At 34.8% G+C, this 28,000-nt stretch overlaps 2 protein-coding genes across 2 annotated transcripts; one reads left to right on the forward strand and one right to left on the reverse strand.

Moving 5' to 3' along the window:
• The first annotated feature begins 2,884 nt into the window (after positions 1-2,884).
• On the forward strand, positions 2,885-16,113 carry vih (ubiquitin conjugating enzyme vih). The gene is made up of 5 exons (XM_089232000.1): positions 2,885-3,174; positions 5,761-5,788; positions 9,805-9,891; positions 14,147-14,351; positions 15,719-16,113. Exons 1-5 carry the CDS (start codon positions 3,056-3,058, stop codon positions 15,832-15,834), a joined length of 555 nt encoding a protein of 184 aa, XP_089088126.1. The 5' UTR covers positions 2,885-3,055; the 3' UTR covers positions 15,835-16,113.
• Positions 16,114-19,108: 2,995 nt separating this feature from the next.
• On the reverse strand, positions 19,109-27,993 carry LOC149090026 (mitochondrial import inner membrane translocase subunit Tim21). The gene is made up of 6 exons (XM_089232001.1): positions 27,872-27,993; positions 24,650-24,865; positions 23,458-23,520; positions 23,103-23,274; positions 21,896-21,995; positions 19,109-19,270 (listed from the first exon to the last, which is right to left on the reverse strand). The coding sequence occupies exons 2-6, from the start codon at positions 24,861-24,863 to the stop codon at positions 19,163-19,165; spliced, it is 657 nt and encodes a 218-aa protein (XP_089088127.1). The 5' UTR covers positions 24,864-24,865; positions 27,872-27,993; the 3' UTR covers positions 19,109-19,162.
• Positions 27,994-28,000: the final 7 nt, after the last annotated feature.

The following is a 28,000-nucleotide window of genomic DNA, read 5'->3' on the forward strand; positions in this document are numbered from 1 at the left end:
TACTGCTACTACTACTCAATCGTATATACTTGGCGCTATCCATTAAGACGTTAGTACAGTGATGGTAACCTCGTCGAGCGAAATTCTCCTCAAAAATTTCCCTTTTAAGTAAATTCCCCCCCCCCCCCAACTCCACACACACATATTCCGAAACTTTGCTGTCATCAACCGGGAAATATACGTGGTCAAATATTTTTATTCGAGAAAAGTATTGCATTGAATTAATTATTGTATTTTTAAAAAAAATTATTTTGTTCTTTATAATCCTAAATTCCCCACAAAGCAAAGAAATTTCCTGCGTGGACAAATTTTGGTAAATTTTTCCCACGATTACGCGAAATTTCGCATGAGTTACCATCACTGCGCTAGTGAGACGGGTAAGACCTTCAAAATATGTACATCTGCGGAATCAATCCTATAAAGCATCCTATAAAAAAATAGGCAGGACCCCTAGGCTGAGATCATTGGCGGACCTCTAACCGGCTTCTCCACGAGACCACCCCTGATATGGGGAAATTATAGTGGGAAAAATCAAAAATAATAAGAATCGTCCCCAGCCCCCAGGGTCGCAAATAGATATAGTCCACTGATCATGAGAAGAACACTGGCTACGTCACGTTACGTCACGTCGGACGATTCTATTATTTACTTTTAGGTAAAGCAACTGCCCATCGAGAATAGCCAACACCTACTAGAGAATTTTCATGTTTTCTAGTGGGTGTTGGCCAGGATCCCTGCTGCACAGCATGACAGGACCATTCTTCCGATGCCTTTAAGCATGGCCCCCACATCTTGCAGCCGGGCTCTCAGATTGGAATCTTCGACGGGTCACTCTAAAATGAATTTTAGTTGTAAAAAATGATTAGAATCATCCAGGGCCCCAGGGCTGGATCCCTGTCAGCCCTGCCCTTGGGGGGACATGCCCTTAAGGTGGCTATAGACGTAACTGCAAACTTGACAAGCAAGCATGCTCAATCTTTTTATTTGTCTCCTATTTAAAAAGCCCATATGAGTAGCTTCTGTCGAGAAAGTAAAAAAGGAAAAAAGACGATGATATGGCTATAAGAGAAGGTAAATAGAAGAATGGCTAATTGCTAGCAGGTGGCATTCTCTTGCTGCGGTATAGAAATTGAACCGAAGAAAATGCCATATAATTTACAGTAGCAATAAATTATTATTATTATATTAATAATACTCCTTTTGTATCAAATTATTAATTTAAAGTAATTTAACAAATAATTTATTTTAGGAATTTATAATTATTAATTTAAAGTAATTTTACTCCCTTTGTAACTAAATGACCATTACTCCCTTCGAATTTTTTTCTGTATCAAATATTTTAGTTCAAAATATTAAATTTAATAAAAATTCAAATTTTTTAAATTAAAAAATTTAATTTACTTCCAAAATTTATAACAACAATTTTCGAGTACATCTTTTAACAAACGCCAACACAAAAAGCGCAGCTTACTCAAGCGTGAAGACTGACGGTGTTCACTGAAGCGTGAAGAATACCCGCATACAGAGATTTGCGCCAAGACAGCCTTTACTGTGTGTGGCAACCCGGGATAATTTTTATCCTTTCCCCGCGCCGAAATGGACCCTCTCCAGAAAGGGGGGTTCGCGTAACTCTTCTCGTGATCTGAGTACTATACCTTGTCAGACGGGGCAAGCACGCATTTTAGAACCCCGCGTAATATAGAAGAAACAGTCAGAAGGTGAATTCGGAGTCCCCCTGCAGTCCAGTTCCTGCTGCATCAGACCCCGCTTGCTCTCCCCCCCCCCCCCGTTGCGGCCCTGATCAGCCTCACCCTTGTCTAGCCCACACTGAAGGTTGTCGTCGTGAGTTCATTTTTCTCAACGTTTTCTCAATACCAGCAGTTATTACCATCACCGATCTTCCTCGGTGTCGAGCAAAGACCCGCAACGATACAAATATCAAATCATGACACGTCATTCACAGTGTGAAAAATAGATGGCAGCATTGCAAATTCCCGCACAACACTACATACGCACTCAGACTGTTAGGAATACATGCACTCTTCCGGCATCACTCATTCGGAAATAAATTCGAAGTTGTGCTGGGTTTGAAAGAGAAAAACTTTTCATCATCGGGGGAGGGGGGGGGGTGTTTAACTTGCGTGAATAGATCAAGTTTGCGTAGGGTGACCATACGTCCCGTATTTCCCGGGACAGTCTCGGTATTTTCTGTTTTTTGGCCGTCCCGACTTTTTGGCAAAAGTGTCCCGGTTTTTCCCGTATTTTACACGAAGCCTACTTGAATTTTTTTATTCTTTATTGAAGTCAAAGATTGACATTATTTTTCAACTCATAAGTTATTTTATGATAATTATAACTATATATGAGAATATTAATCTCCCACATTTGCCTTAGTGAACGTTTTTTTTCCGTGGAATACATTTTTCTCCACTGCAATTTTCAGTAAAGCATCATTTCCCACCATTGTGATTTTACCGTAATTTCAACAATATTTGGCAACTTTGTTTGGTTTTAGCATCGTTTTTAGCGATAATTGGCGATGTCCCGTATTTTCCGTATTTGGAATCCCAATGTCTCGTATTTCTCGCGAAAAAATATGGTCAGCAAAATATTTACGCAAACTTCTTCAGCAACGGCATCTACTGATGATGTGAACCGCTGATGTTGAGGAAAAGTTGAGAAAAATGAACTCACGACAACGACTTTCATCTTAAAATAATCTTCTTCTCCGTGAAAATATTGATGAAGTATGGTTACACATATTTATCCCCTACCGACAGTTTCTAGTAACGAATATACCGATCAATACACAAAAAAAGAAGTAAAATTTGTAAAACCTGCCATCGAAAAGACTTGCTGAATACTGATTGGTCAATTCATTTACATGGTCGTCGTTCGTTATATTTGTGCACATCCGTTGTTGTCAGCGCTGAGTTTGTTTGAATTGTTGAGGTTTTTTTTTTCATAATTGAGCAGTGCTGTCGTCTGTTTTTGTTTTTTTTTCTCCTCAGTGATAATTGGAAACTTTTTGTTCGCCCCAATATTCCTCGGGCACATGGCGTCTCAAAACATTGACCCTCTCGCAGGAACCACATCATCCGTTGGTGGTACGTCGTCTAAAACTTCCGAGGATAAGGCCAAGAGTGAAGCTGGATGCCACAGCGTCAAGAAGAGGTTCGTATCCCGTCGCCAAAAACTTCATGCCCCCACGTGTGAAACGTCCACGTCGGTAAAACTCATCAAAGAAATTACCATTTATGAGTGAGGGAGGGGTTGGGGTCGACTGTTATTAACTTGAAGGTTGTGTAATGCTAACACAAGTTTAACCAATTTATACGCTTTGTTTTATCTTTATATTGTGTATAATATCGTAATGATGTGTAATTCTCTATATTCTTGATATGACACATGACCTAGATCGCATAACCTATATTGAGCGTTGAAATTTTGTATGTAGCGACTACTTGCAGCTGCACTGGTGCTCAAAATGAAGAGAATTTCCACTCTTGTCCAATTATCTCTGGTATATTGCTGGACAAATTTTAATCAGATTTGTTATGTACATAGGTTGGTAGAATGCAAACAAATAGGCACACAATTATTGGACACAAAATACTTCGCCGACTCTCGCCATATCGCAACGCAATTTATATGCTACCATTAATAATATGAGTTGGAAATGAAGGCGCTGTCTATTGGTGGTCCCATCAAGTTTGTTAGGGAAAATATCTTATCTCTATCCTCTCTCCAGTTCAAACCTGAGATCGTGACGGCAACCTTCAAGGTGATAGATGAGCATCTTACACCATGCCACTCGGACACGTATACAGATCTGGATGCTTATTCAGTAAACGCCAGACTTGTGGTGGATAATGGCTTGCATTCGAAACTGAAGGAATGAAGTTAATGTGTGTGAGTTGAAAGAACTGGTAGACCTTGCAGTGCATGGTTTTTGTTCATTTTGTAAAGTAACTGTAGTACATTACAGGGCTTGATGACTCTTAAACACCAGGTCGTTATGGCAATTAAAAATTTGGTACTGTAAACAGGTAACTTTAGGACAGCAGATTATTTTTGACGTTTTAATTTCTGATGACATACGTTTTATCGGTAGCTGCAAGCTGATAAAACAGCATTGGCCGTACATTTGAAAGCTTAAGCTAATCCGCTGTCATTAGCTGCCATACTGCCATTAGCCCTGTTGATAGGCATATGCAGAATTTTCTCCGGGGGTTCAATTTTTTCCTTCGGGGGGGGGGGGGTGTGTTACGATTTTTCCTGCAAAATAACACTATAATCCTACAATCTCGGCTAGAACCCCAAAAACCCTGTTTACAGTATTTGCACATAAAATTTACAGTCATGAATTTCGCAGTGTCTAAGGACATTAAATTTTCACAATTTTTGTCAGCATGTGATGACCGCTAATGTTGGAAGGGGTTGTTTGATCCCAAAAAAATTACAAAAAAAAACCATTGTTTTGGATATTTTTCTCAGGAAAAGATCGAAAGAATTCAATTTTTCATGGAATGGGGTGCCTGACTTTTTTTGGATTTGTCTAGACCTGAGATGAATTCCGAATATATGGTATTACTGCTGTTTGGTGGCTATTTTGTATCACCAGAACTGATTTTGTGCTATTCACCAGGGTTACGGGTGGGACCAGCGTTATCTGAGAAATTCATTCAAATTTTTAAAAGTAATTTAACTCCTCTCTAAAATTTTAATTTGATCATTTTTGTTGCACCACTGTCATGTTCTGCACACAAGGGCTAATTGGATCGGGACCTGTAATTTATTGCAGATTCTGAATGGCAGACTTTTTATACTCACAGAGAGGTTGTGGTGTGCTAATCCTTCTATGTGGGACTCTCTGTGGTAACAATCTTTTTCTGTGGTCATACTGCCGTATCTGTTGTACTCCTGTATCAGGAAAGTTTTGACCTGATATCAAACTTGAGACACTTCTACACATCCTTTGGTACTTTAGGCGAGTATCTTATCAACCTGGTTTACCGTGCCCTATAAAATTTTGATAGGTGGTTTTTTTTTAGTTTGATGAAAAATAGATAAATAACTCTTAAAAAAATTATCCAGAATTCGAAGTATTTTTACTCGATATAATTGGGGGGATTAATGGACCAATGGAATTAATCAGAAGTAAAATTGAATTTCAATATGAATCATGCACCTAGATACGCATTGACAAACATTGGACAGGATGATAGGAACACCCAAAACATATAGCCTATACATCAGGGCTTGACAAATTGAAAGAAATTTAGGCTGCAGTAAAATTTTACAGGCGTCAAGCTATTTTCCCCACCCCCATGAAATCAGTCCAAAATTGTGTATTTTTTAGTTACCCAAGAATTAGGGATCCCTTTACATGCTAGTAGGCATTTATAATTTCAGATAATTTTGTCTTATCATTCGACTTCGATATTAAGTTATCATACCTAAAAAATATTAGTCGTAAATTTCAATTTTTTTTAGTCACCATGGGGATCTGGCGCCTGGAATTTATCCAGCCCTGCTATACATCTGTTTTATTTCCAGGGAAGGTAATGGTGGCAATGTGTCACTTTTTTTTGGGTAATAGAAAATGTGATAAAAGGTATATTTTACATTGGAAATTAGCCAGCCCTGGTATTCAATAGCACAGTTTGTTATCTTGTAACTTACATATCACTAATGAAATGATCTCGTTTTGTGTGGTAATTGGTTAATTAATAGATTGTTTTTCATTTATCAATTCAGGTTACAACAAGAGCTAATGAGGCTGATGGTAAGTTCAATAGAATCTGTTTGAAATTTCTTATATTTGCAGTGTTCTCTTAGAAATTTTTTCACAGCTGGCTGGTAGGAAAAAACATCCAGGTGGAGGTTTATGTACAGAGCAAGATACAGTCGACACTCGATATAATGATCCCCTTTGTCCTGTCAAAAATGGGTGATATATTCAGAGGGTCATTATGAGTAAAGGAAACCATATATGAAAAGGTTTCAGACATCCTATTGGTTATTGTAATGGAATGGTTGTTATAACAAGTGTCGTCTCTATTATTAAACTTGTGGGTAGCCAGTATTTATGTTGTAAATGTTGATAGAATCACAGAATGGAGTATTATTATTCTGGTGAATGTATTGTGGAAGGTGGCCAGGGCTGCTGAAAAAACATGGTTTTTCAGAAGCAGAATATGGAATTCTGATTACAGAGTAGTGAGGGTTGTGTTATATGTCCATTGCCTCTTGTATAACCAACAAAATCTTAACTGGCCTTTTCAGCAGTGTTTGACAAATCTTAGGGCACCATAACAATTAAAACTGTAGGCCTATTGTGCCCAAAATTATTTATATGTGATTGTCAAATTAAGGTGAAGTGGTACGAACATGGCACACATTTGTTTCTGATTCTGCAAGTCGTCGCCATTGCTGATTGATTGAAAACCTGTGTTTTTAGCCAATCTGTAATGCCGCCAACTTGCAAAATAGGAAACTAGTGTACACACTATGCTCATGTCCTAAGGTTGGCATAAAACTGTCTAAATGCATGACAGTGTTTTTTAACAGTCACCACAGTGGTGGTTGGCTGAAGTTTTTGGTGATTTCCAAAACTTCAAGGTGTGAATGCGAGCTGATCGTCCTGTTAAAAAGTCTCATCACAGAGAGCAACAGGCCTACGGATGGTACAAATATTCAATTCAAGATCAATACATTTCATTCAAAATTTGAAATATACATGACAGAACTAATTTACGCATGACACCCTATATACACTCGGACTGTTAGGTGCACTCACATTTCCAGCACAACTCAATTGGTAGTAAATTGCATGGTGATAGGCCAAAATTGTGTGGTTGGTTTGAAAGAAAGAGAAAAGAGGCATCTTTAAACATAGAAAGGGAATCTCAAGGCTCGGAAAACATAATTTTAAACCTTTTATTGTCTAGCAAAAACTGTTTGGCTTCTGATAAATTTGGCTAGCACCTACATCTTTTTCGATCTGTCAAGCCCTGCTGTTCAGTGACATGTAGCTGTAGGTCGACCACAGAATTTGATAACTATTAACTATAATTAGGGGATGTCCATGCATCCCATATTTCCTAGAATAGATCCGGTACTTTGTTTTTTCTGGCTGTCCCAACTCTTTTGCAAAAATGTCTCGATTTTTTACCTACTTTCAATGAAACCAATTTTTTATTCTTGAAATCAGCAATTAAAATTATCTTCCTTACATAGAATCTACATTACGATAATTACGAATACAAAAAAGAATATTCATCTCACATATTTGTCATGCTTTTTATTTTAATTCACTGCAATTTCAAGTAGCACTTCATTTCCTGTAATTGGTGACTGGTGACTTTTTGTTATTTTAGTAAGAGTTGGCAATTTTGCTTACTTTTGGTGATAATTGGCAATGTCTCATATTTCGAAGCCCAATGTCCTGTATTTTTCTCAAGCAAACATGGTCAGTCTAGCTATGATTGGAAAAATACATTTTTTTAAAAATTGTTTTTGAAAGTTATACAATTCAGTTGAACCAAAATGTGCGAAATCATTTCCATGATTTTTCATTTGTCAAATTTCTGTTGAACTTCTATCTCCCAAAGCAGAATATGCTGAAGTCTGCAACGTACGTCATAGAACAATTAGTGCTTAGGCAGAACAATCTGGAAGAAATTTAAAGAAAAGTGCTTCAAACACTATTATAGGGATTTTTACTGCAGAACATCGTTTTACTCATTGTAGAACGATGTAAAAAATTCTTCTTACGGGGACTTTTATTATCCTGTATCTTCAGTAACTACCATGATTTTTGGTGTTCAGATTTTGCATTGCATCTATGGTTCTTTTATTAAATGCAACTCCCTTTTGGTGTGAAAATATTCATTGTCATTGCTAAACTAACAAAAAAAGTTCCCGCAATCAAATGTGGGTATCAATATGTTTTATATAGCAGTGGCATCTGGGAATTTTTGATAGGAAATGGGTTTTGATACGATTCACAAAGATGGCAAAATACGTCACGATTTCTTCATAAGAAATACACAATAATAAAGATCATGTTTTATAAGTGTATTGGACACAATGATAACATTCATGATGGCAAAATATCAAATTTGAATACTAATATAGGGCTTGAATGATAAAGCCATGTATAGAAATACTGCCATGTAAAAAAAATTGTTATAGATGTTCAAAATTTTTTTATTATGATTATTATATTGTGTTCTGAAGGCAGTGCACTATTTTTGGAATATATGTCAGCATTTTTATCTACCAACGTAAATGCATTTAAATTAAAAATAATGGAATGAGAAAATGATAGCAGATTCCTTTAACCAGTCAACTGTCCAATTAATTTCTCCGAGCGTTACCCGCAGTGCCACTTTTTTTGAAGATGCGCGTGCTTTTTCCCTTTCTTGGAAGTTTGAAATATTAAAATATTTTTTTTTTATAGCTCGAATGTGTTGCCGCTGTGGTGGTCGAGTGGTCATAGTGACGGACTCGCATTGCGGGGACCCGGGTTCGAGCCCCACCGTCACCACAGTGGTGGTTGGCTGAAGTTGGTTTTCTGTGGTTCCCAACTTTGAGGTGGAAATGCGAGCCGATCTTCCCGTTAAAAAGTCTCGCCACAGAGAGCAACAGACCTACAAACAGTACAAATATTCAGTCACGACACATCACTCACTTCACTTCTGAGATATAGATGGCAGCACTGAAAAATCATACACAACACTAGATACGCACTCAGACTGTTAGGTGCACACAATTACACTTCCGGCACAACTCACTAGGTAGAAAATTGCCTATGGCGATAGACCTGAGTTGTGCTCGGTTAAAAAAAAAAAGGTTGAATGTGTCGAGACTTACTATGAAACCCCAAAAGTGGGGAGGGGTGGTTATAATGTCCTGTGACTAAAAGAAATGCTGTTGATGGATTTATGTGGAACCATAGTAGTTGAACCTTTGCTAAAAGATATATGAGTAATAAAACAGATGCATCTTTGCAAAGGAGTTGGAAATTGAAATAAAAGCTTTGCTGGGGATGCAGTTTTGCAAAACATGACAAAGATAATAGTAATAATAATCTCAGACCATGAAATATAATTGTCAACTACATCTAGTGATGAGATAATAAAGTAGAAAGATGGCTGTACAGACATGGCAGCACATGTATGACAAATTATTTCGTTATATCTATGTGAAAAAGACAGAAAAGTCTGCGTGTCAGCAAATGCCGTCGTAGGCAACACCATTACATATATCAGCGATGGCAAATGCCGCCGTAACCACTTGACTGGTTAATTAAATGCTGATCTGATGTATACGATATTCCGGCCTAAAATTTATGATAGACAACTGTATAGAATTGCATTAGAATTCTAGAGCGGTTTTATGGCATACCATTTGTGAGTCGTGGCCTTGCTGGCTCTTTTGTGTCACTAATGGTGGTTTAAAAATATTGATGGGAAAACAAAGAAACAATTATGTTGTACCATTTTTCTTTAAAAAAAAAATCAGGAATCTAGTGATGTTTATTACGTTTGGCTCCTAAAAAGCTTTGCTGTTGCCTATTTTTTTTGGGGGGGGGGGGGATTGTTACACACTTGGCCAGTCTTCATTGAGTGCAGTTTAATATTGTTTATAGACAGAAATCTGTAAATAGTGTTGGGTCTCATTGCCCTTGTAGGAAAGGTTTGTTTTTTTTTTAATTTATTGAAGGTGGGATGAGTGTAAAATTTATATTGTTGGTTAACTGTGTTGATTTCATGTTTTCTTTGCTTATGTTTTCAGATGAGCGGTGACAAAGATATTTCAGCATTCCCTACCGAAAGCAGCATTTTCAACTGGATTGGGACTATAAAGGGTGCACCCGGAACTGTATGTTTATTTTTTTTAGATTCCATACATGACTATTATTCACAAGCGCCATATTAACATTGTATTAACATTGATTGCTGAAGAAGCAGTTGAAACATTGTAGCAAATCATTGTTCTTATTGCATTGCAGTAAATAATCAAATATATATCGTATTTCAGGGCGGGACAAATCCCAGGGGCCAGATTGCTATGCCAACTAAAAAATTCATATTAGCACTTAAAATTTTCTTTAAGTAGTTTCTAAATTGCAGGCGGAGAGCAGTACAAAATGTTTGAATTCATAACATATTTGTTAATGTGAAAGAAGAGTCACTGTCCTGAAAAAGTCGAAAGCATTATTTTGGTCCATTTTCTTTGGGTAAAAACATAGGTAAAATGCTTCCAATTTACCTGGAAGCCTTTTCCGTCTTTATAGTCTAAAAAAATCTTCTGGTCGGGGACCAGATTCTTCAGAATTTTTGTATCTGTATAGAAAACCCCTAAAAATCTTTAAATTGTGCTTCACAAAAATTAAAAATTCCCATAGAAAATGCCTGAACCCTTGCAATATCTAGGTAGCCATGTTTTCTCAAGAAAATATTACCAACTGTTGTCAAATACGATTCCAAAACTGAGCAAAGTTTCCATTTATTGCTGAAATCTTCAAAACAAAATCGCCGATGGCTGGAAATTAAGTGCTACTGCTGTACATTACAGTGGATCAGAATAAATTCCATGAAAAAAAATTACAAATATGTGTGACAAATATTCGTAGTCATAATAATCTGCTTGATTTCAGTGAAAAATAAAAGGTAAACTTCCTTGAAAATACTAAAAGAAAAGGGACAATTTTTATAACAAAAAAAAGTTTTGGAGGACCAAAATTGCATAAAAATATGAAAATGGCCAGAGGAAACTGGCCATTTGGTCGCTTTGAAAAATACATAATTTTTTGTTATTTGTGTTGCTTATTTTCTTTGGCAGCAAGAAATGTTTTGTCACGGTCAAACTACAGATTTTTCAAATCTGGAAATTGGCAGCTGTGGTAAAAAACTTTTGGTGCCTAATTTGTTCTGGCTCTTCGGTTTTTTCCTGATTTGTCCAGCCCCACTGTATTCCCCCTGCATGAGCCAGCAAATCAGGAAAACAAAAAGGGCGAGACTAGCATGCTGTGAAATTGAAATCAACTATTCCGGAAAATTCTTTAACACAGTCAAGTTCCCTTATAGCATATCCCCTTGGTGATTCGAGAAGGGTATGTTATGTAACCATTGTGTGTATGTTATAAGCAAGGTCTTGAAATTAGCTTGTATAGCAGTTATATACATGCATAAAAGGCATTATTGAGATTGTCGCCGACAAAATAAATTTATGCAGCACGTAATTAAGTTTAATATAGAATTAATATATTTTTTTTGGTTTATAAAATATATGTCCTGAGGAATTTTAAAAATTACATAGTACATGACATACCAAACATGCATAGATTTTTGATCAATTTCGTTGATTTGACACATTATTTGGGTTTATGCTAATATTTTTCATTCAAAGTTGCCATCATATTTATAATTAACTTATAAAGAAGCAACTGATGTTCATGAATTTTGTCTGCAATCAATATGCTTTCACATTTTCTTTCAACAGGTAGAAATTTGATGTTTTTAAAACAGTGTAAATTTTTGTTTTATCTGATTACAACAGTTCTTTTATCTCTGCCATCTACCAGGTGATCCAATAGTATCAGAAAAATCAAACATAAATGATTTGAAAAGCATTGGGCAATGCAGTCCTCACCGAAACATAGGAAAGGATTGTTTTTTAAATGAAAATTTCCCACAAAATATAGATATGTACTTACAGGTAGTGTTTTTTAGGCATCCCCACAAGTGTGGATCCAGAGTATGTTGGGGAGGGAAAATTAGTGGGATCAAAGGGCATGCTGTAAAAATATGTCCTATATTTTAAGGGCGAAACCATTATTTTCAATGGTATTTCTTGCTCTTAGAAGTTGGGATATCCATATATTCTGGATTCAGGGGACTTTCTGTGAAAGAATATATCAAAATATCACCGGAATGCAATGAATGTTGCATAAATAAGTCTATTTTTGGCATCATTTTTCTATATATTTTTTTTTCTTTGCAGTATGCTATACCCGAATGTTAAGGGAGTGTTTTTGGTATGTTATACCCACAGTGTATGTTTCAAGCCGGTGTGTAATAAGAGAGGTAAAAATACATGTAACTGAATGGGCAAAAAATCAGGGATTATAAAATGGTATGTTACCTCCTCACTGTATGTTATAATTGGACTCAACTGTACCTGGACTCTGGGTTCAAATCAACTAATTAAATCAATTATCAGTCTTTTCTCTGAATTTTGGATTATTTGTTCTATGAACTAAGGCAGTTCTAACTTTTTTATTTCTCTACCACATACATGCCCAATACTAAACACAGGGGTGGTAAATCTGCTACAAGCTGCTGCAATTTTCAACAATTTGTTACATTTTGCTACATAATGCTGAAACTCTTAAATTCTGCTCGAAAAACCAAATTTTCCCTTAAAAACTTTGAAGTTCCGTCACAATAGAAGCAGACTTTTCAATAACATCATTTGTCCTCCCTGCAATTTTATTTCTTGGGGACACAAATGGAATTAGCTTGAGGCCCTCCCCATGATTTGATTCCCAGGCTTCAGACAACATATAACATAGGGTCAAACTACACCAATTGCCGCTCATACGCAGAACGAAAAAAGCCTTCAATTACTGCTTCCAGCAATTTTTCATGAAAAAAGTTGATTCCTTTGATTTATGTTATTTCCCTTATTACTGTTGCATTCCTTATGTTAATTATTTTTTTAATTGCATCAATTTTCCCTGACTAGCTGTGCTTGAGGAAACATTCTTGTATCCTTCAACAGAATGGGAAAGTTTGTGAAAAAACATATTATTGCACTGGAAAAACAGCAATGACGAATCTGTCTTCACCATCAGGAGTTGGGACACAAAAAGCATCGGTAAATTCAGGGTATCTATGATCATGGGAAAAGTGATGAAATCCCGGAAAAGTGATAAAACAAGAAAAAGGTCACGAAATAAATAGGGAGTGAAAACAGATGTACTCGGATTGAATTTTTTGTGAAAATAGAATCATTCTATTAAATTTCTAATGGTTTAATCATTATTCTGTAGTTTAAATTGAAAACAATTTAATTCTACCGTTTTAAATTACTACAGTTTAAATTAAAAATAATTTAAGTCTATATAATTTTAATCACTCTTAAATTTCTTAGAATTTCTAATAAATATTCTAAGAATGACCCAGCAAAAGAAGTCATCTCAAAGTATGTTGAATCAAATTGAGGTAATGATCAAGAGCGAACTCAAGAAGAAACACTTATCATTTTAAATATGAAATGTGTAAATTGTGGTAAAAGAAGCTAGATCAAACGTTCAAAAATGCTTGAAAGAACGAGAGAACAAAAGCACAACTTAGACTTGAGGAAACAGTGGTGAAAACAAGAAAAATAATTACTTTTTTTATGAATTAAATCTCTCCTGTAGTGATTTCTTTAAATCAGTGATTACCAAGTCTACAAACTAAATCTAAAAACCACTCATTTTCTAATTATTTTTGAAATCTAAAACGCCATGTGTCATGTACAGAGACGAAACCTTATCTTAGAAATTTCGTTCAATTTCCAGCCGACGCAGGCGCCACCTAACATAATGTCTATGTTAAAAGCCTCTCATTTGTTGATATTCTGGAGAATGTAAAAGTATAAATTTCAAGAAGTCCCTCAAAATTTTTTTGAATTAAAAATAAATTATTTCTTCTATAGGAATTCTCTGTGCATTTTGTGCCTTGTGTGTGCCTCACTGTTTTTTAAAGTAAAAAGTAATCCTATGTATGCTACTGCATATATATGCATATAAAAACTGTTTTATTTCCTGCCAAAATTTTAAAGTGTTACAAAACTGATAAATGCTGCTACAAAAAAAAATTTCCCGCTACAAAAATCAAATTTTCATTTCCCACCCTTGTATATGAAATACAGTATCCATATTTCCTATTAGGTTGATGTTAATTCAGTTTCAAAATTTTTAATTGTTATTCGATTATCTATATTCAGTTAATATTGTTGCTAGTGTTTTGTATTCTGACATACCAATCGTTTTAAAAGTTTATTGGTAAACCTAATTTTTAATTTTAACCTATTCATCTATTGGGTCTTTATATTTCCTGTGTTAATACAATTTATTTATTTGCAGGTATACGAGGGTCTCACCTACAAACTGAGCCTCCAATTTCCAAGCAACTATCCATATTGCGCGCCGACAGTTCGCTTCACGACACAGTGTTTCCATCCAAATGTAGATGATCACGGTAATATATGCCTGGACATCTTGAAAGAAAAATGGACTGCCCTCTATGATGTGCGCACCATACTCTTGTCTCTGCAATCTCTCCTTAGCGGTGAGTAGAATTTACATGCGATGTACACAGTAATTTTTTTCTTAAACCTTTTCTATTTATGAGTGAATGACATTTGCAATAGTAATACTGTTAACAGACTATTACTCTATTCAAAGAGCAGGGTTTCTTAACCTTTTCTAGCCCATGGACCTCCCTCATTCAGGAACAAGACCCTGGTCTACTTATCATTCTATTTCACTATAAATTTTATTAATAAGTTATTTAATTTTCAGGCCCTTGGGCCAGAGTATAGGGAACTTCTCTCTTGTGGGGGTTCTGTGCAGGCCAGTGAGGAGTATGAGGATTTTTTTCAATATTAGACATGTTAAAAGTAAATGCATTATGGGAAAAAAATTTTAAAAGTGCTTCACACACACTCACATGGATCATGGCAGCTATTACGGCCCCTTTGTGAACTGTGTTCAGAAATTTTTTCATCAATGAGAGAGCTTTCTGACCTACATAGTCTAACAGATTGGTAACGATAAATTATGGAGGGTAAAATGAGTCTGAGTAGCCTTAGCTTCAAAATACAAAAGAAAACAATTTATCATTAACCAACATCTTAACAATGATAAATTTTTTTTCCCATGTTGAGATATCGGTCCATTCTGTACTTAGCACAAGTGATATTAATACCCAAATGATAAAATTATGCTTAATTTTAATAAGCACATCTGTATAGGGTGGAGAGCAAAAACACCTACCTGAGATAATAAAGAACACAACCATCAAGAGTTCATTTCTAAACTAGAAATAGCATCTCTAGTATTTTTTAGTGCCAATGTCTAAGTAGGGTTGTCATCAATGCCTCTAACTGGAAGGGTAAAGCATCATACAAGGTCAACCCTAAAGATCCTGTGTTATATCCGTAGCTTCTACTTCCTCTCTTGTACATTGTCCATTTTGGGAGAGACTGTTATAGAACAATTTATTTTTCAATAGATCAATTTGTGAAAAAATAGTTTTTGACAAACATTTTTCAGTATAGTCTCTCACAAATGTCTTTACACTTGGTACAATGAACACTGTTTTTTTTTTTATCCCATTTGATTCGGATGATTCAGCTCTTCAAAATATGTAACTGTTTCAGCAGTTACTTCTATTGGATATTTTACATTGTTTTGTGTCAGTCGCTTATTATGCAAGGAAAACATATTAGAGAAAGTTCTGTATTTAGCAGTATTATGCATGAAAAATGTATATTTAGCAGACATGTGGTGTTTGCCAGAAAATTTCACAATTGAAATTTGTTAAAATTTTCAGTGGCATTTCATTGTATTCAGAAAACTGAATTACATGAACATAATTTTTTTATATTAGTTTTGTTCATTTTTATCACTGACGTGGTATTTTTCCTCTTATAGAGCCAAACATAGATAGCCCGTTGAACACTCAAGCTGCACAACTATGGAGTAGTCAAGCAGCCTACAAGAAAGTGCTCCTTGAGAAGTACGAGAAAAATAAAAAGCGCACTTCCTAACTTGTTTTTTCCCCCCGTTGCATGACTTGTGGAAATTATGCCTGTGGCGATTTTTTTTTGTTTTTCCGATCGATACATTTAGCATGCATTCAGTGTATTATTTCAACGTTACAGTCATTTCATGTGGTTTATTTTCCTCCGGCTTTCTCAAAATTATTTTTTTTAAAGAAAATTTATTTGCAATGTCATCATATTATCTTCCATTTGTAGATATTTTATTTATTTGGACATCTTTTTTGTAAAAATACAGATAAAATAAAATGTCTTACATAAATCGAACAGATAGTAGTCTGATTCACATGACTCTGTACGTTTTAGTTCCTTTTACCCTCGACATTGTTTTTTTTAAGTGAATACATTTTCTAAATCACCTGACAATACTGGGTGCATTTGCAAAAAGTTATGTAATTAAATAATTTAAATGCTCAAGTATTCATTATGTATCATGCTTTTGATGTCTGTGGATAGACCTCGTTAATGCAATTCCAATGATACTCTTTTGGTACCAATGAAGTCATAGGTATTTTTGAGACGAATATAATGTTACCTTGGTTTTACAGTAGAGCATTGATTAACCAAAAGCGTTCCAGTCGGCAAATTCAAATTTGTGCACCATGTAGAAGTTATGCTAGCGACCGCTAGTGTTTTCCTCAAATGATATATTCCTGGATGTGATACAAAATGTACACAGTTTTGTGTTCGTTTCTTTGTTTAATATTTACCCTATGATACTAGCACAATTTCCATGAATGATCGGCTATCTGAACGCCCCCAATCCAGAATTGTTTCGGATAATTGATATGCAACTGTAATAACTTTTCTGGTCTCGGCACTAAGCTTGCTGCCCACTTTCATAAAATCGTTTTAAGTTATACCTCTACAGGTTTGCAGCTGATGTCTGATTGGTATAATTTTGTCTTTAAAATGCCTTTCTGGTGTATCGGGCTCGCTGACCACTTTCGTGCAAAATTGTTTTATACTATAACCAGGGGTGGGAACTCTGCGCCGCACTGCGCCAAAACTAATATCTTGCGCCACCCTGCTCCAATAGCGTATTTTCACATTTTTCTGCGCCAAATAGCGAATTTTGCTTCAGTATGCCCGGAATTTCGGAAAGGACGCCAAAAAAATTTTGTTCCTGCTAGCCACGAAACGTTTCTTTACGAGAGAGAAGAGCGTGTTTTATTCCACTATCGGCCCCTGATCGGGCTTTCCATCGCGAAACCCCGATATTGTCCGTGATCGTGGAACTGAAGATGGCTTGCAATGCCTTTCAGCTTTAAAGTGCAAATTCGAGTGTTTCCGTTAAAAAAAAAAAGTTGTCACTGGAAGCAGCAGAAATTACTGTAGTCGATTGTCATTGTGTTAAATCCCGATGTTTCGTGAAAAAAATTTTCATTCCGGGAGTAAAAAGTGTATGTCCGCCGAATTACGGATGTTAGTTTAGAAACTTTGCCGAATAACGAGCGTTAAATCGTCAATCTCGCCAAATAGAGAGCGTCAGATCGCCAATCTCGCCAGATAATGAGTGCTGAATCGCCAAACATCTTGTTGATTGTTCCGAAATTCTCTCCCATTTTGCAACAATTTTCTTTCCAAGTATAAAAAAAAATTAAAAATTTATAAAATTCTTTTAGCTCATTTGAAGTGCTGCTGTTCAAGGCAAAAATCATCTGAAATAGACGGGCGCAAAAAATTTTATGATAGCCGCTCTTTCAAACAAGGTGTCAAAAGCCTAAAACACAAAAATCAAGCTGACGAGAAGATGTTTGATAACAAAATACAGTGCAGTTTATTTTGAAAAGGGTTGAGGGTTAACGAAAATATTCTTGTTAATTTCACTGTTCCAATTTATAAATATCTGCTCCGAATCTCATATTTTGCTGCTCCAAATCCCGAGTTTGCTGCTCCAAAACTGCTCCAAATCCTGAATTTTGCTGCTCCGAAATGGACTTAGTCACTTCCCACCCCTGTATAACTTGAGAGGTGCGCAATGCATATAGATGGCATTGGTATCGTCAGTTAGCTACTCCACATATAAATCTGATACCAATTTAAATGTCATTACCTACCATGCGATTCAAGGCACAGGATGTATTAACGTCAAAACTTGCAGTTCTATAATACCGCTTGCCCGAATTTTTTATATGTAGCTCTAATTATGGTCAGGGATACATTAGTCTTTATTATTTGTCTTTTTTTTTAATTAAAAAAAAATACTGTCTGAATTGTCTAATGTTACCTCGGTTTAATTCACTCCTAAAAGTTACTCGTATTTGGAAAAATCTACATGTCGAAAAAAAAGGTTTATAACACATATGTATGACGTTATATTCACCTTTTTTGTACATGAATCAGATGATTTTCAAAATTACAATAAATCTTGCTTTTTACTGAATAGGTGGGTTCTCCATTAAATATTCTAAACAGGAAAAAGCTTTTTGCTAATAACAAGACATCATTTTAAGTTCTGCAGAAAAGTTTCACGAACGACACATTTGTTCATGGTTTAAAATTTTTAGTTGCCCTCATCCTCTGGTTAAATCTTGAAATAATTCTGATTATATTATACAGGGCGATTCATGAAGTATTAAGTTTCTAGATGCTGTTAGAAAAATAACAGTTAAAGACAACTACTGCAATGCTTGAAGTTGGAGTCCCGCTCTGAGGGAAGCCTCATACGTGACAAACAAAGCGTGTGTCATATGACTAGTCACTCAAGATATCAATTAATACCTGTAGTGAAGGTATTTTGTGTTTTTGAATTGAGTGAAATGGAATCTGTAAGAAATGTTCAATGACATTTGAGAATGGAGTTGCCATAGTCATCCTTAACCTGTGCAGAAAAAAACATCTCATGAAAAATAACTCCACATATGTTGCTATTTGACTGTGACCACTCATATTATCATTAATGTCACTTCTCTTTCTCAGTACTGTGATACAAACTTTATGAGTGCATCTACCTGACAGATCAGTCGGTCTGCGTCTACAACTGTTTTATACACACACAATATCTAGAAACTAAACTTCTCTCTGAATCACCCTGTATTGATATAATTTTGGCATAAAAATCTCAATTTGGAGGTTGCCCAAGTACAATGAATATTTAATGTTGCATAGCCAAACTTAGTTAAATTCTTGTTTTGTTCGCTAGAATTATTCCAACCCTGCTTATTCTGGAATTTCTGTTCATTATCTTTTGGATTAAGATTGAAAGTTAGTACCATGATGAGTCTATCATGCAAACAGCAATGGAAGCAATTTTTCTTTGAAAATTAAAAAGCATAAAATTTATTTTGAATATAAATTAAATCAATGAGAAAAATTATACAGATATCAAGTGGTCTCTGTTGTCTTCAAGAACAATAGTCTTGTATGGATATCCATCCAGTTCCACAAATAAATATCTGTATTCATACCTTTTCTTGTCATTCTGAAATCAGAAAACTTGTATCAAAAATATTTAAGGTAAAAATATGTAAGGTAATTAAATACAGAATTCATGATTCTGTATTTTGCATTTAAAAAAACAAACTTGAAACATTCTTAAAGCTAAAAAAAATGAAGGTACTATAGCTATTTTTTTCATGAGAAAAAAGACATTTGTCTGGCATGTTAAAAAAAATGATTTATCGGTCTGAAATTACATTGATGAAAAATGGGCCATATGTTCTATATAATGCTAAGCCTATTCATTTCCCATTATTTTATCACCTTTTAAATAACCAAGATTTGAGAGATAAATAGGGTGATCGATACATTCCCTGTAGATTTTTTAATATAATCAGATGGGAAAAAATTGTAGTCAAATGAGAGAACTATAACCAAATTGATGCGTCATAAAACGTGGATTCCAAAACAACTTGTATCAAGTTCAAGATGGAAAAATAAATAATGTACAAATAAAAATTGCTCAATATAAATTGTACAGTACAAAAAATATTTTGATTCGCAGAGATGAAGGGGTGCATTGCCACCCCCCCCCCCCCGTGTCAAAGGTGTGATCCAGTGTGTATATGTGAACTGACATTATCCTCATCACGCTCCCCCCCCCCCCAGACTTTTAAGTCTATCTCTGTCTATGTTGCATATGCGTCAAATGTCTGATTGAGCCATCGAGGCCGAATGGACACACGATTTTGCGAATTCAATCTTCAATTCATTTGCTAAATGAAATATTTTGCCGCACTACAGTAATCGACAGTGTAAACCCGGCTTTTTAATATCACCCCCACCTGTAAGATGTTTTTAAAGGTCCCTTCTGGCACAATTAGCGAATTGGGTTTATTTGTTATTGAATCAGCGTACTTATTAAGTCATTTTTATTTGTGTGTCCACAGAGTTGATATTATACCCAGGTCTGAATCTATATATATAAAATTGATTTTGTGTCTGTGTGTGTGTATGTATGTTCTCTATACAAATCTACAATTTTTGATCAATTGTCGCCAAATTTTGCATATATACCAAATGGGACCCAATTTGAACGATAGGCTACTTTAAAATTTCGTCAGAGCAGGGCAAAAAACGTTGGGCAACAATGGTTTTTGGGCCTCAACAATCACTTTCGGAACGTTTACTTTGGTTACCGTGGTTCCCTAGCAATGTGTTTCAGACGTGTTTTATGCCTTTACAATGGTTTGTCACTTCTCTAATCCTGTTAGTATATGTATAATAGTTTATGCCTTTATAATGCTTTGCCACATTTTCAATACTCTCATTAATGAGGCTTTTGAATAGATGTCATAATCATCATCACTTTGAGGGTCAGGAAAAGGGTAATCCTCATAGAAACCAGTGTTAAAATTGCCGATTTTACTGTAGAAATGCGAAAATTTGGCGGGGTTTTCGCCACACATAAATAATTTTAAAACATTTTATTGAATTCTAGATTTTTGAAATATTGAGTTCGCTTAGAGATATACGAAGCCCAGGAGATTAAATATGAAGTGATTAGCCAGACCTACTTTTGAGTTGAGATCCATGTAATAACATTGATTTCAACTTTTTTATATTTTCTCAAGTATGAAAATTAATGTCTCCTTATTGTTTAACTGCATAAATTCACATATAGTTTAGATTGTTTTAAAATTAATTATGGTCTCATAAAATACATAGAAGAAATTCCAGTTTTAATATTTTTTGAAGCAGAAACAGGCAGATGAATAACTAGAACTTCAGAGGGGGAATTGAAATACTTGGCACCCATTGAAAAAGAAAAAAAAATATATATTCATTTCTATGTTTCTTTGAATCTAGATTTGTTCATTTCATGAGTCGCGCAGTAAGTTGCCAGTTGGTTCAACTTGAACACGATTTGTATGTCCCTCAAAGAAAGAGGGAGATATCACGTGATCCATAAAGCCTCATTGAAAAAACCCCGGGCAGCGCCGGGTATTACAGCTAGTGCATAATATATCTCAGTTGTTAATGGGCAAGAATTAATGATATTTGGCAAGAATCAGCTAGATGTCTTGCTTTTGCTGTATTGACCTTTTAAATGTGTAACTTTGCATATGTGATAAGGTTCTTTAAACGTTCATTACTGCAACCAGTTTGAAGATAAAAATTCATAATCGCCTTTGCACATAACGTGAAGCCACTTTCTTTCTATTTTAAATTTGCTGATTGATGTCCCAATTAGCCATGTGTGTGGCTGTGATTTTGCTGATTTGTTAAAATGTTTTGTTTTCATTTATTTTTTTACCTTAAAGTTTACATTACAATTTTTTTTCTCACTAATCACATAGAATTCGAACACAAAAAATGTAGTTAAGTACTTGGAAAGTAATATTATTTCCAAGTTAATTTTATATGTGATTTTTGAAGTTTTAACATCTTCAATAAAGCCCTGTATGAGCACTATAATTCAAAATAGATTTTTAAAGATTTTTCAGACTCAATACATGTCATTAACAATGGAAAAAATTATCAGCTTGAAAAAAAAACAGCATTCAAGGATCTGGTCATGCCAAATATAACACTATATTTTACAGTTTTTGAATGGCATGAAATTAGATCAATTCATGCGTATTTGAATTAAATAGAAAATATGAACCTCTTTGACTTCTAAATGGACAGTGCCTTTCCGTCTGCTGCCTTCTATATAAAATTTCATTCTCATGTAGTTTACACCATCTTTTTCATATTCTAAGAAACTGGAAAAAAGAAGTTATTCTTAGTTTATTCAGCAGTTTCAAATTTGAAAAAGAATATTCTCCTGAACTTGAATTTCCATCACCAATACAGTGATACCTTAGCCTACAAATTTTTTGGTTAAAGGTTTTTTCACCTCTGCTAATGAATATCGATTTGGATAAAGAAAATTTTAGTTGATGCACACACTAACATAAAACAACAGCATCATTAGCTGAATTTTCATGCCAATCCAAATAAATCTAATGAGTAACACTCCCTTTTAGCAGATTAATTTATTTTTCCTTTGCCTTGAATTGCTTTCCAGATACACCTCTCTTTCAGAAAGATTTTGAATCATTAAGATAAGAGAAAATGCACACACATTTAGAAAAAAAAAAAAAACTTAATAAAATCCTTAGACTTAGATAATGTCAGTGCATACTCTTTAGTGACTCCATGTCAAACTGAACAGTGGGGCATTCTAGGAACTTTTCCATCTGCATGTGTGTGAAAGAAATGAGCTGACCATATCACATACCACACCACCTCTCAGACTTCATGGCTCATGAACTTGACTGCATAGCATAAGGGGCCATTCAAGTATTACGTAAGCAGATTTTCAGCCATTTTTGATTTACATTGCATAAAACAACTACATTTCAAAATTAGTATGCTTTGTAGCTTTATTAATCTGTAACAGTTTCCCAAACTTTTTTGTTCTACTGCCTTCTCCTTCAGAAATGTTTTTAGATTCTCATTGCACCCCAACTATTTATGTGTTAAGTTGTTTTTCATGACACGACATCATCTGAGTGAAATTTAGAACTAATTTTCTAAATTCATCAGAAAAACTCTAGGCTCTGATAGCCTAAGTATTTAAGTGTAAACTGCATCATCTTATGTGAAAATCAGTTGATTTTTTATTAATTTTTAAAAATTTTCACCCACCCTGTATATCTAAATTTTTGGAGATTGGTTGAACCCTATTCTCTGTAACACAATGGTTGAAAACCACAGTTGTATAGACACTTTAATGCATTTCATTGACTAACATTGAAAGAACGATTGTGAAAACAAGAACAAATCCATTAAAATTCCAGCAATAGTTAAATAAAAACATATAACACCTGACGTGCCGTCTCCTCCCACGAGCTGTTTCTTCACCATAGCCCTTGATAGGCACTCCAACAGCATCGACGACCTGGTCATTTCTTTTACACTTTTTCAGAGCTTCTGTGTACACTGAATTAGGACTATGTCCAGATAGTAATTCTCTAAGTATGGCAAATAACATCAAGCCTGTGATTGAGGGAAAAAAAGGGCTTTGAATATTATTTACATAAAGTATCCATTCATAATTTTTCTTGAAAATTTTATTAAAAATTCCTTTTTTATGGACTTAATTTGATGATTACGATATTTATCTGATTTTAAATCATGCCATGGAAATTCAGGATGACTTGGGCAATCAATGCAAAATACCTGTTACACTGATTCCGGCAATGATAACTCCTACATATGACACATCTTTTGTTGTTTGTTTTACTGAAAAAAAAAAGAAAGTTACAATCAAGATCAAATCAATATTTAAAATAGTTCCTGTATCTGAAAATATGTTCATAAGAATTAGGACTGGTCAGATTAATTGATTAACTGACCCAATGAATCATTACTTGTTCAATTGTTAATTACAGTTAAAAATTTCAGTTGAGTTGACTTGATTAATCCAATTAAAATTTTAAATAAAAATTTATAATTTATTTTTATATGTTTGATGAAACCGATTAGATTTAAAGGGGTTTCTTTTTCAGTTATTTTAAGTTTTAGAAGACAACACCAAAATTTGGTGTTTCTATATATATATTATGTGCTCTCTCTTCCCCCCCCCTTTTCATTCATAAGCCTGCATGTTTCTTTGAATGTACATGCAAAATATTTTAGTTGTTGTGCTTGTCAACATGGAAGGTTTTACCAGAACCTGTTTCTCATGAGTGAATACGCAAATAGAAATTTTTTAAAGCCCCTCCCCCCCCCTTATAGGTATATAGTGTTCCTTGAGACAGGGGAAGAATACACGTGGGCTGTGCCACAGCCAAATGTACAATACAAAATGTAGCGATTTTGGGTCCCTGAAAATTTGTGGACCATAGTAAGAGTAGGTTTGCCCTACACTAGAGGGCAAACTGGAAAAAGCAGGCACTGGATTTTGCTACAGCAAAATTTCACTGAAATTACACCAAACTAATTAAAACACAGGTTTCTTTTGGAATTAAAAATAAATCACACTTTCTTAAAATTTGATACATTGCATATAGTGTGTATAATTTTCCTTCTGTATCTCAATACAAATAATAAACTAAATGAGAAAAAAAATATCCTTTGAAAAATACTGAAGTAAAAACTTCAAAATATTTTCACTCCTCAATTTCAAAAATCAAGATTGTGACGCACATGCAGAATTTAAATAATTTGTGAATATTTTTCATAGCAACTGCGAACACGTAAAAAATTCTAACATGTCAGTGAAAAATGCACAATAGCAGCAACAAAAGCTTTTGTAACTGCCTATTATGTGTTTTCTTACAGGTCCTTGATTTTTTTCATAATTATGATTGTTGCATCTGATATTTCAAACAAATAATGAACAAAACGTAAATCAAATAAATCTTATTACCTTTCTCCCCGATTGTTAACTGATGCTGTTGATCACTGTCCTTTGATTCAGTGAGTGATGAATTTGACGATTTGGATCTCCACGTTGAAATTATAGGAAACATTTGTCGACTAACAGATTCTTTTAAGCTGCTTATTTTAGATGGCTGCACATTCCTGAATGGCATATATCTTGAACGGCAAGATATTACACAATATGCTCGTGATATTTGCATTTCTGTGAAAATACAAGCACTCAAAACGTTGATTGAAATATATATTTAATAATATTTTTTTATGGGGGAATGAAATTAAAATTCGTAAAAAATTTAGCTATATTTTACAATTACTTTTCCTTATGACCACTTATAAACTATATGAATTCACTGAACAACTTTTTAAAGATACCATCAGTTGTGATCTGGTGTTTACTGATGTATGCCGCAAACAGTTGTGTTTTGGCAACACATATGAATTAAACTGCCTTTAGTGGCATATCCAGAAATCTTGGTCTTTCCAGTAGAGATGAACAAAATCCATTACTGAAGAGGTTAATAGATGTAAAATCCAAAACATATCACCAAATATTAACATTTCATTTTCAAGCTCTGAACTGATGCACATGCACCTCGTACAAGTGTTTCCTCTATGAAATTTCTAACATATCTGCACATGTCGGAATGTGTGTGTTCTGAGTATACGTGTGGATTTTAAGTATTTATGTTATTGAATCGTGCTTGTTTCATGTTGCTATCTGCTTTCCATTTTCTAAACTGAAGATGGAAATGCTTTAATTTTTTGTGTTACATGTCAGTATCGTGTTGTAGGTCTGCTCGCTATCTGCGGAAATACTTTTTCGAATGGAAGACCAGCTTGCATTCATGTCTCGAAGCTGAAAAACTGCAGAAAAGACTGAACTGACTACAGTATAACATATTAGAATACACAGTCAAATCCCATTTTAATGAATACCATTATAGCAAAAATTTTGTTTTAACGAACCCTTTTTCTAATTCCCAGATAAGCCTACATAGGAATAATGCAAAAACCTGGGATTCCTTTATAAAGATATTTCGCTATAACGCAGCGATTTCTCTAGTCTCTTGGAGTTCGTTATAATGGGATTGGTCTGTAGTGTTTTGCACGGACATTAGATTTATCACTTTTACTGCAACATACATAATGTAAACATGGTGGAAACACCATATTACATGACTCAAGAGACTGGAGAAACACATAGTTTTAAGAGAGCTATTGCTGTAAACGGAATATATTACCCCCATAAAAAGTGTATCGGGACAAAAAAAAATTCTTATTACAAATAAAGGCAATTATTGTTATATAGTAGGATTTTCACTGCATTATGACACCCCCCCCCCAAAGGATAAAAAAAAATGCCAAAAGGGAATAATATACTATAGCTCTGTTCCCACTATAGGTCCTATATATTACCAAAAGAAGCTCATGAAGAATCCCAAATTAACCATTTAAGCACAGCAGAAACTACAAAACACCTATAAAATGTCATATCTTTTTTAATTAAGTAGGCTTTCTTCTGATTTTCAACAGGTTTAAAGTAAGAGGTATAGAAAAAGTGTTTCCATTGAGAAAGAACTTTACAAAAATCTGGACTTGTCAATACTAAGAGGCCTTCAAGAAAGCGAGATATCTCACCAATGCTGCTTAAACGGTTAAGGATGCTAAATAGGGGAGTTGCGTTTCTGCAAATGTTTACTTAGTAAGTAGTGGTAGCAAAAGTTTGAATTTACTTCGGAAAAATCCAACAAATATAGTGAAACCTCTCTATAACGATAGATATACTAAATACAGTTGGACTTGCTAGTAGGAAAAACAAAGAAAATACTCTTTATATGCAAACTTTGTTACATCCGTACTAGATCGATAGGTATACATAAGCAATACAAAAATCATGAGAAATAAAAATCTATTATATGTGGAAATTTGTAATATTTGTGTTTTTTTAAACTGAGTTCAACTGTATAACCCCCAAAACAGAATGTTTTGCATTGTTCTGCAACAAGCCCTCAGCTGACAGGAAATGTTCTGCAATAAAAATTCCCATAATAGTGTTTTCTACATTTTTTTGTAAAATACTTTCAGATTGTTCTGCAACATACCTTACAGATTTTGGCATATTCTGCTTTGAGATGTACACACATACAACGATAAATCTCTCTATTAAAGTGTGCATTACGGAGAGCTGAAGATATGGAACTTGTGTGCCTATTTATGCTTAGACATGGTCCTTTTATATAAGAAAAAGCTACAAAACTATTCTGGAGAGCCACAGATGAACTATGAATTAGGCAAGGGAGCGGCAAGTGACAAAGTTCAAGAACCACTGCCCTACAACTATATTTTCTCAAGTCTTGTTTGGAAATGCCTAGTCTAATGTTAAACTACTGTCTCTCAATATAATAGTTGCTTTACAACAATATTTTATTGGTCCGCACAATATTATTACATTGAGATTTCATTGCACAGTAAAACCTGTCTGGTTCCTAACTTTGAGAAGCAAATGTGGGCCGATCTCTCCATTAGAAAGTCTTGCCACAGCAAGCAATAGGCTTACAACTATACCATTATTCAATCATTATACGTCACTCATAGTCATAAGTGGCGCCACACATAACAAGCATTACACAGAAACAAATTTCTCATCATGTTCAGAACATGTACACACACATTCCAATGTGTACCAATTCGTTAGAAGTTCCGCAGAGGAATGTAGATGAGGTGCATGTGTGGTTTAATAGTATTAAAACCTGTTGTCCGTTGGACACTTACGGTTCCATTACAATTTGTCCAAACGAGCATCTGAATAGGAATTTGTTTATATACAGCATTGAATGTGGGATTAATTTTGAAAATTACAAGTGATTTCGGCACAATAGTTTTGGATATACATTGAAACCTGTAGACAGAGATCATGTGGGGGGGGGGGTATCACAGGGTTGGAGCCTCGGGGGGGGGTGTCTCAAATAACTAAATCATATTACGTAACACATAAGTTCGATTTGGCTCAAGGGGATCTGAAACGATAGGGCCCGAGAGCTCTAAACTCTGAAACACAGCCCTGAGATGGAGACTATAATTTAGTAAACAAACATGTAAATAATGAAAAATTTGTGCGTGGTTAGTTCGTATATATTCATAATCTAATCAAAACATGCAATAAACAATAGAATTAATTATTTTCATTTCACAAAAAGTTTGTGATTACTTTTGATATTCGAGAAATGTTTATCACAGGAAACAGCAACTCATTATGTACCCTCTAGGAAAAAATTAAGGCGAGCGGGTGCGTTCATTACCTATCACATTTTCAATATTATACAGGGCTATGGCTGCA

The sequence above is a fragment of the Pholcus phalangioides genome, unplaced genomic scaffold (assembly GCF_987345545.1).
Source record: "Pholcus phalangioides strain wild (caught in Gottingen) unplaced genomic scaffold, Ppha-v1.0 ptg000001l_1, whole genome shotgun sequence".
Taxonomy (NCBI): Eukaryota; Metazoa; Arthropoda; class Arachnida; order Araneae; family Pholcidae; genus Pholcus; species Pholcus phalangioides.

Coding starts and splice junctions, on each gene's coding strand:
- vih (XM_089232000.1), top strand. CDS start 3,056: ATGGCGTCTCAAAACATTGACCCTCTCGCAGGAACCACATCATCCGTT. Junction 5,789..9,804: donor AAGAGCTAATGAGGCTGATG/GTAAGTTCAATA, acceptor TTATGTTTTCAG/ATGAGCGGTGACAAAGATAT. Junction 14,352..15,718: donor TCTGCAATCTCTCCTTAGCG/GTGAGTAGAATT, acceptor TTCCTCTTATAG/AGCCAAACATAGATAGCCCG.
- LOC149090026 (XM_089232001.1), bottom strand. CDS start 24,863: ATGCAAATATCACGAGCATATTGTGTAATATCTTGCCGTTCAAGATAT. Junction 23,275..23,457: donor TGCCGGAATCAGTGTAACAG/GTATTTTGCATT, acceptor CCTCAATCACAG/GCTTGATGTTATTTGCCATA. Junction 21,996..23,102: donor GGGAGGAGACGGCACGTCAG/GTGTTATATGTT, acceptor TCTTTTTTCCAG/TTTCTTAGAATATGAAAAAG.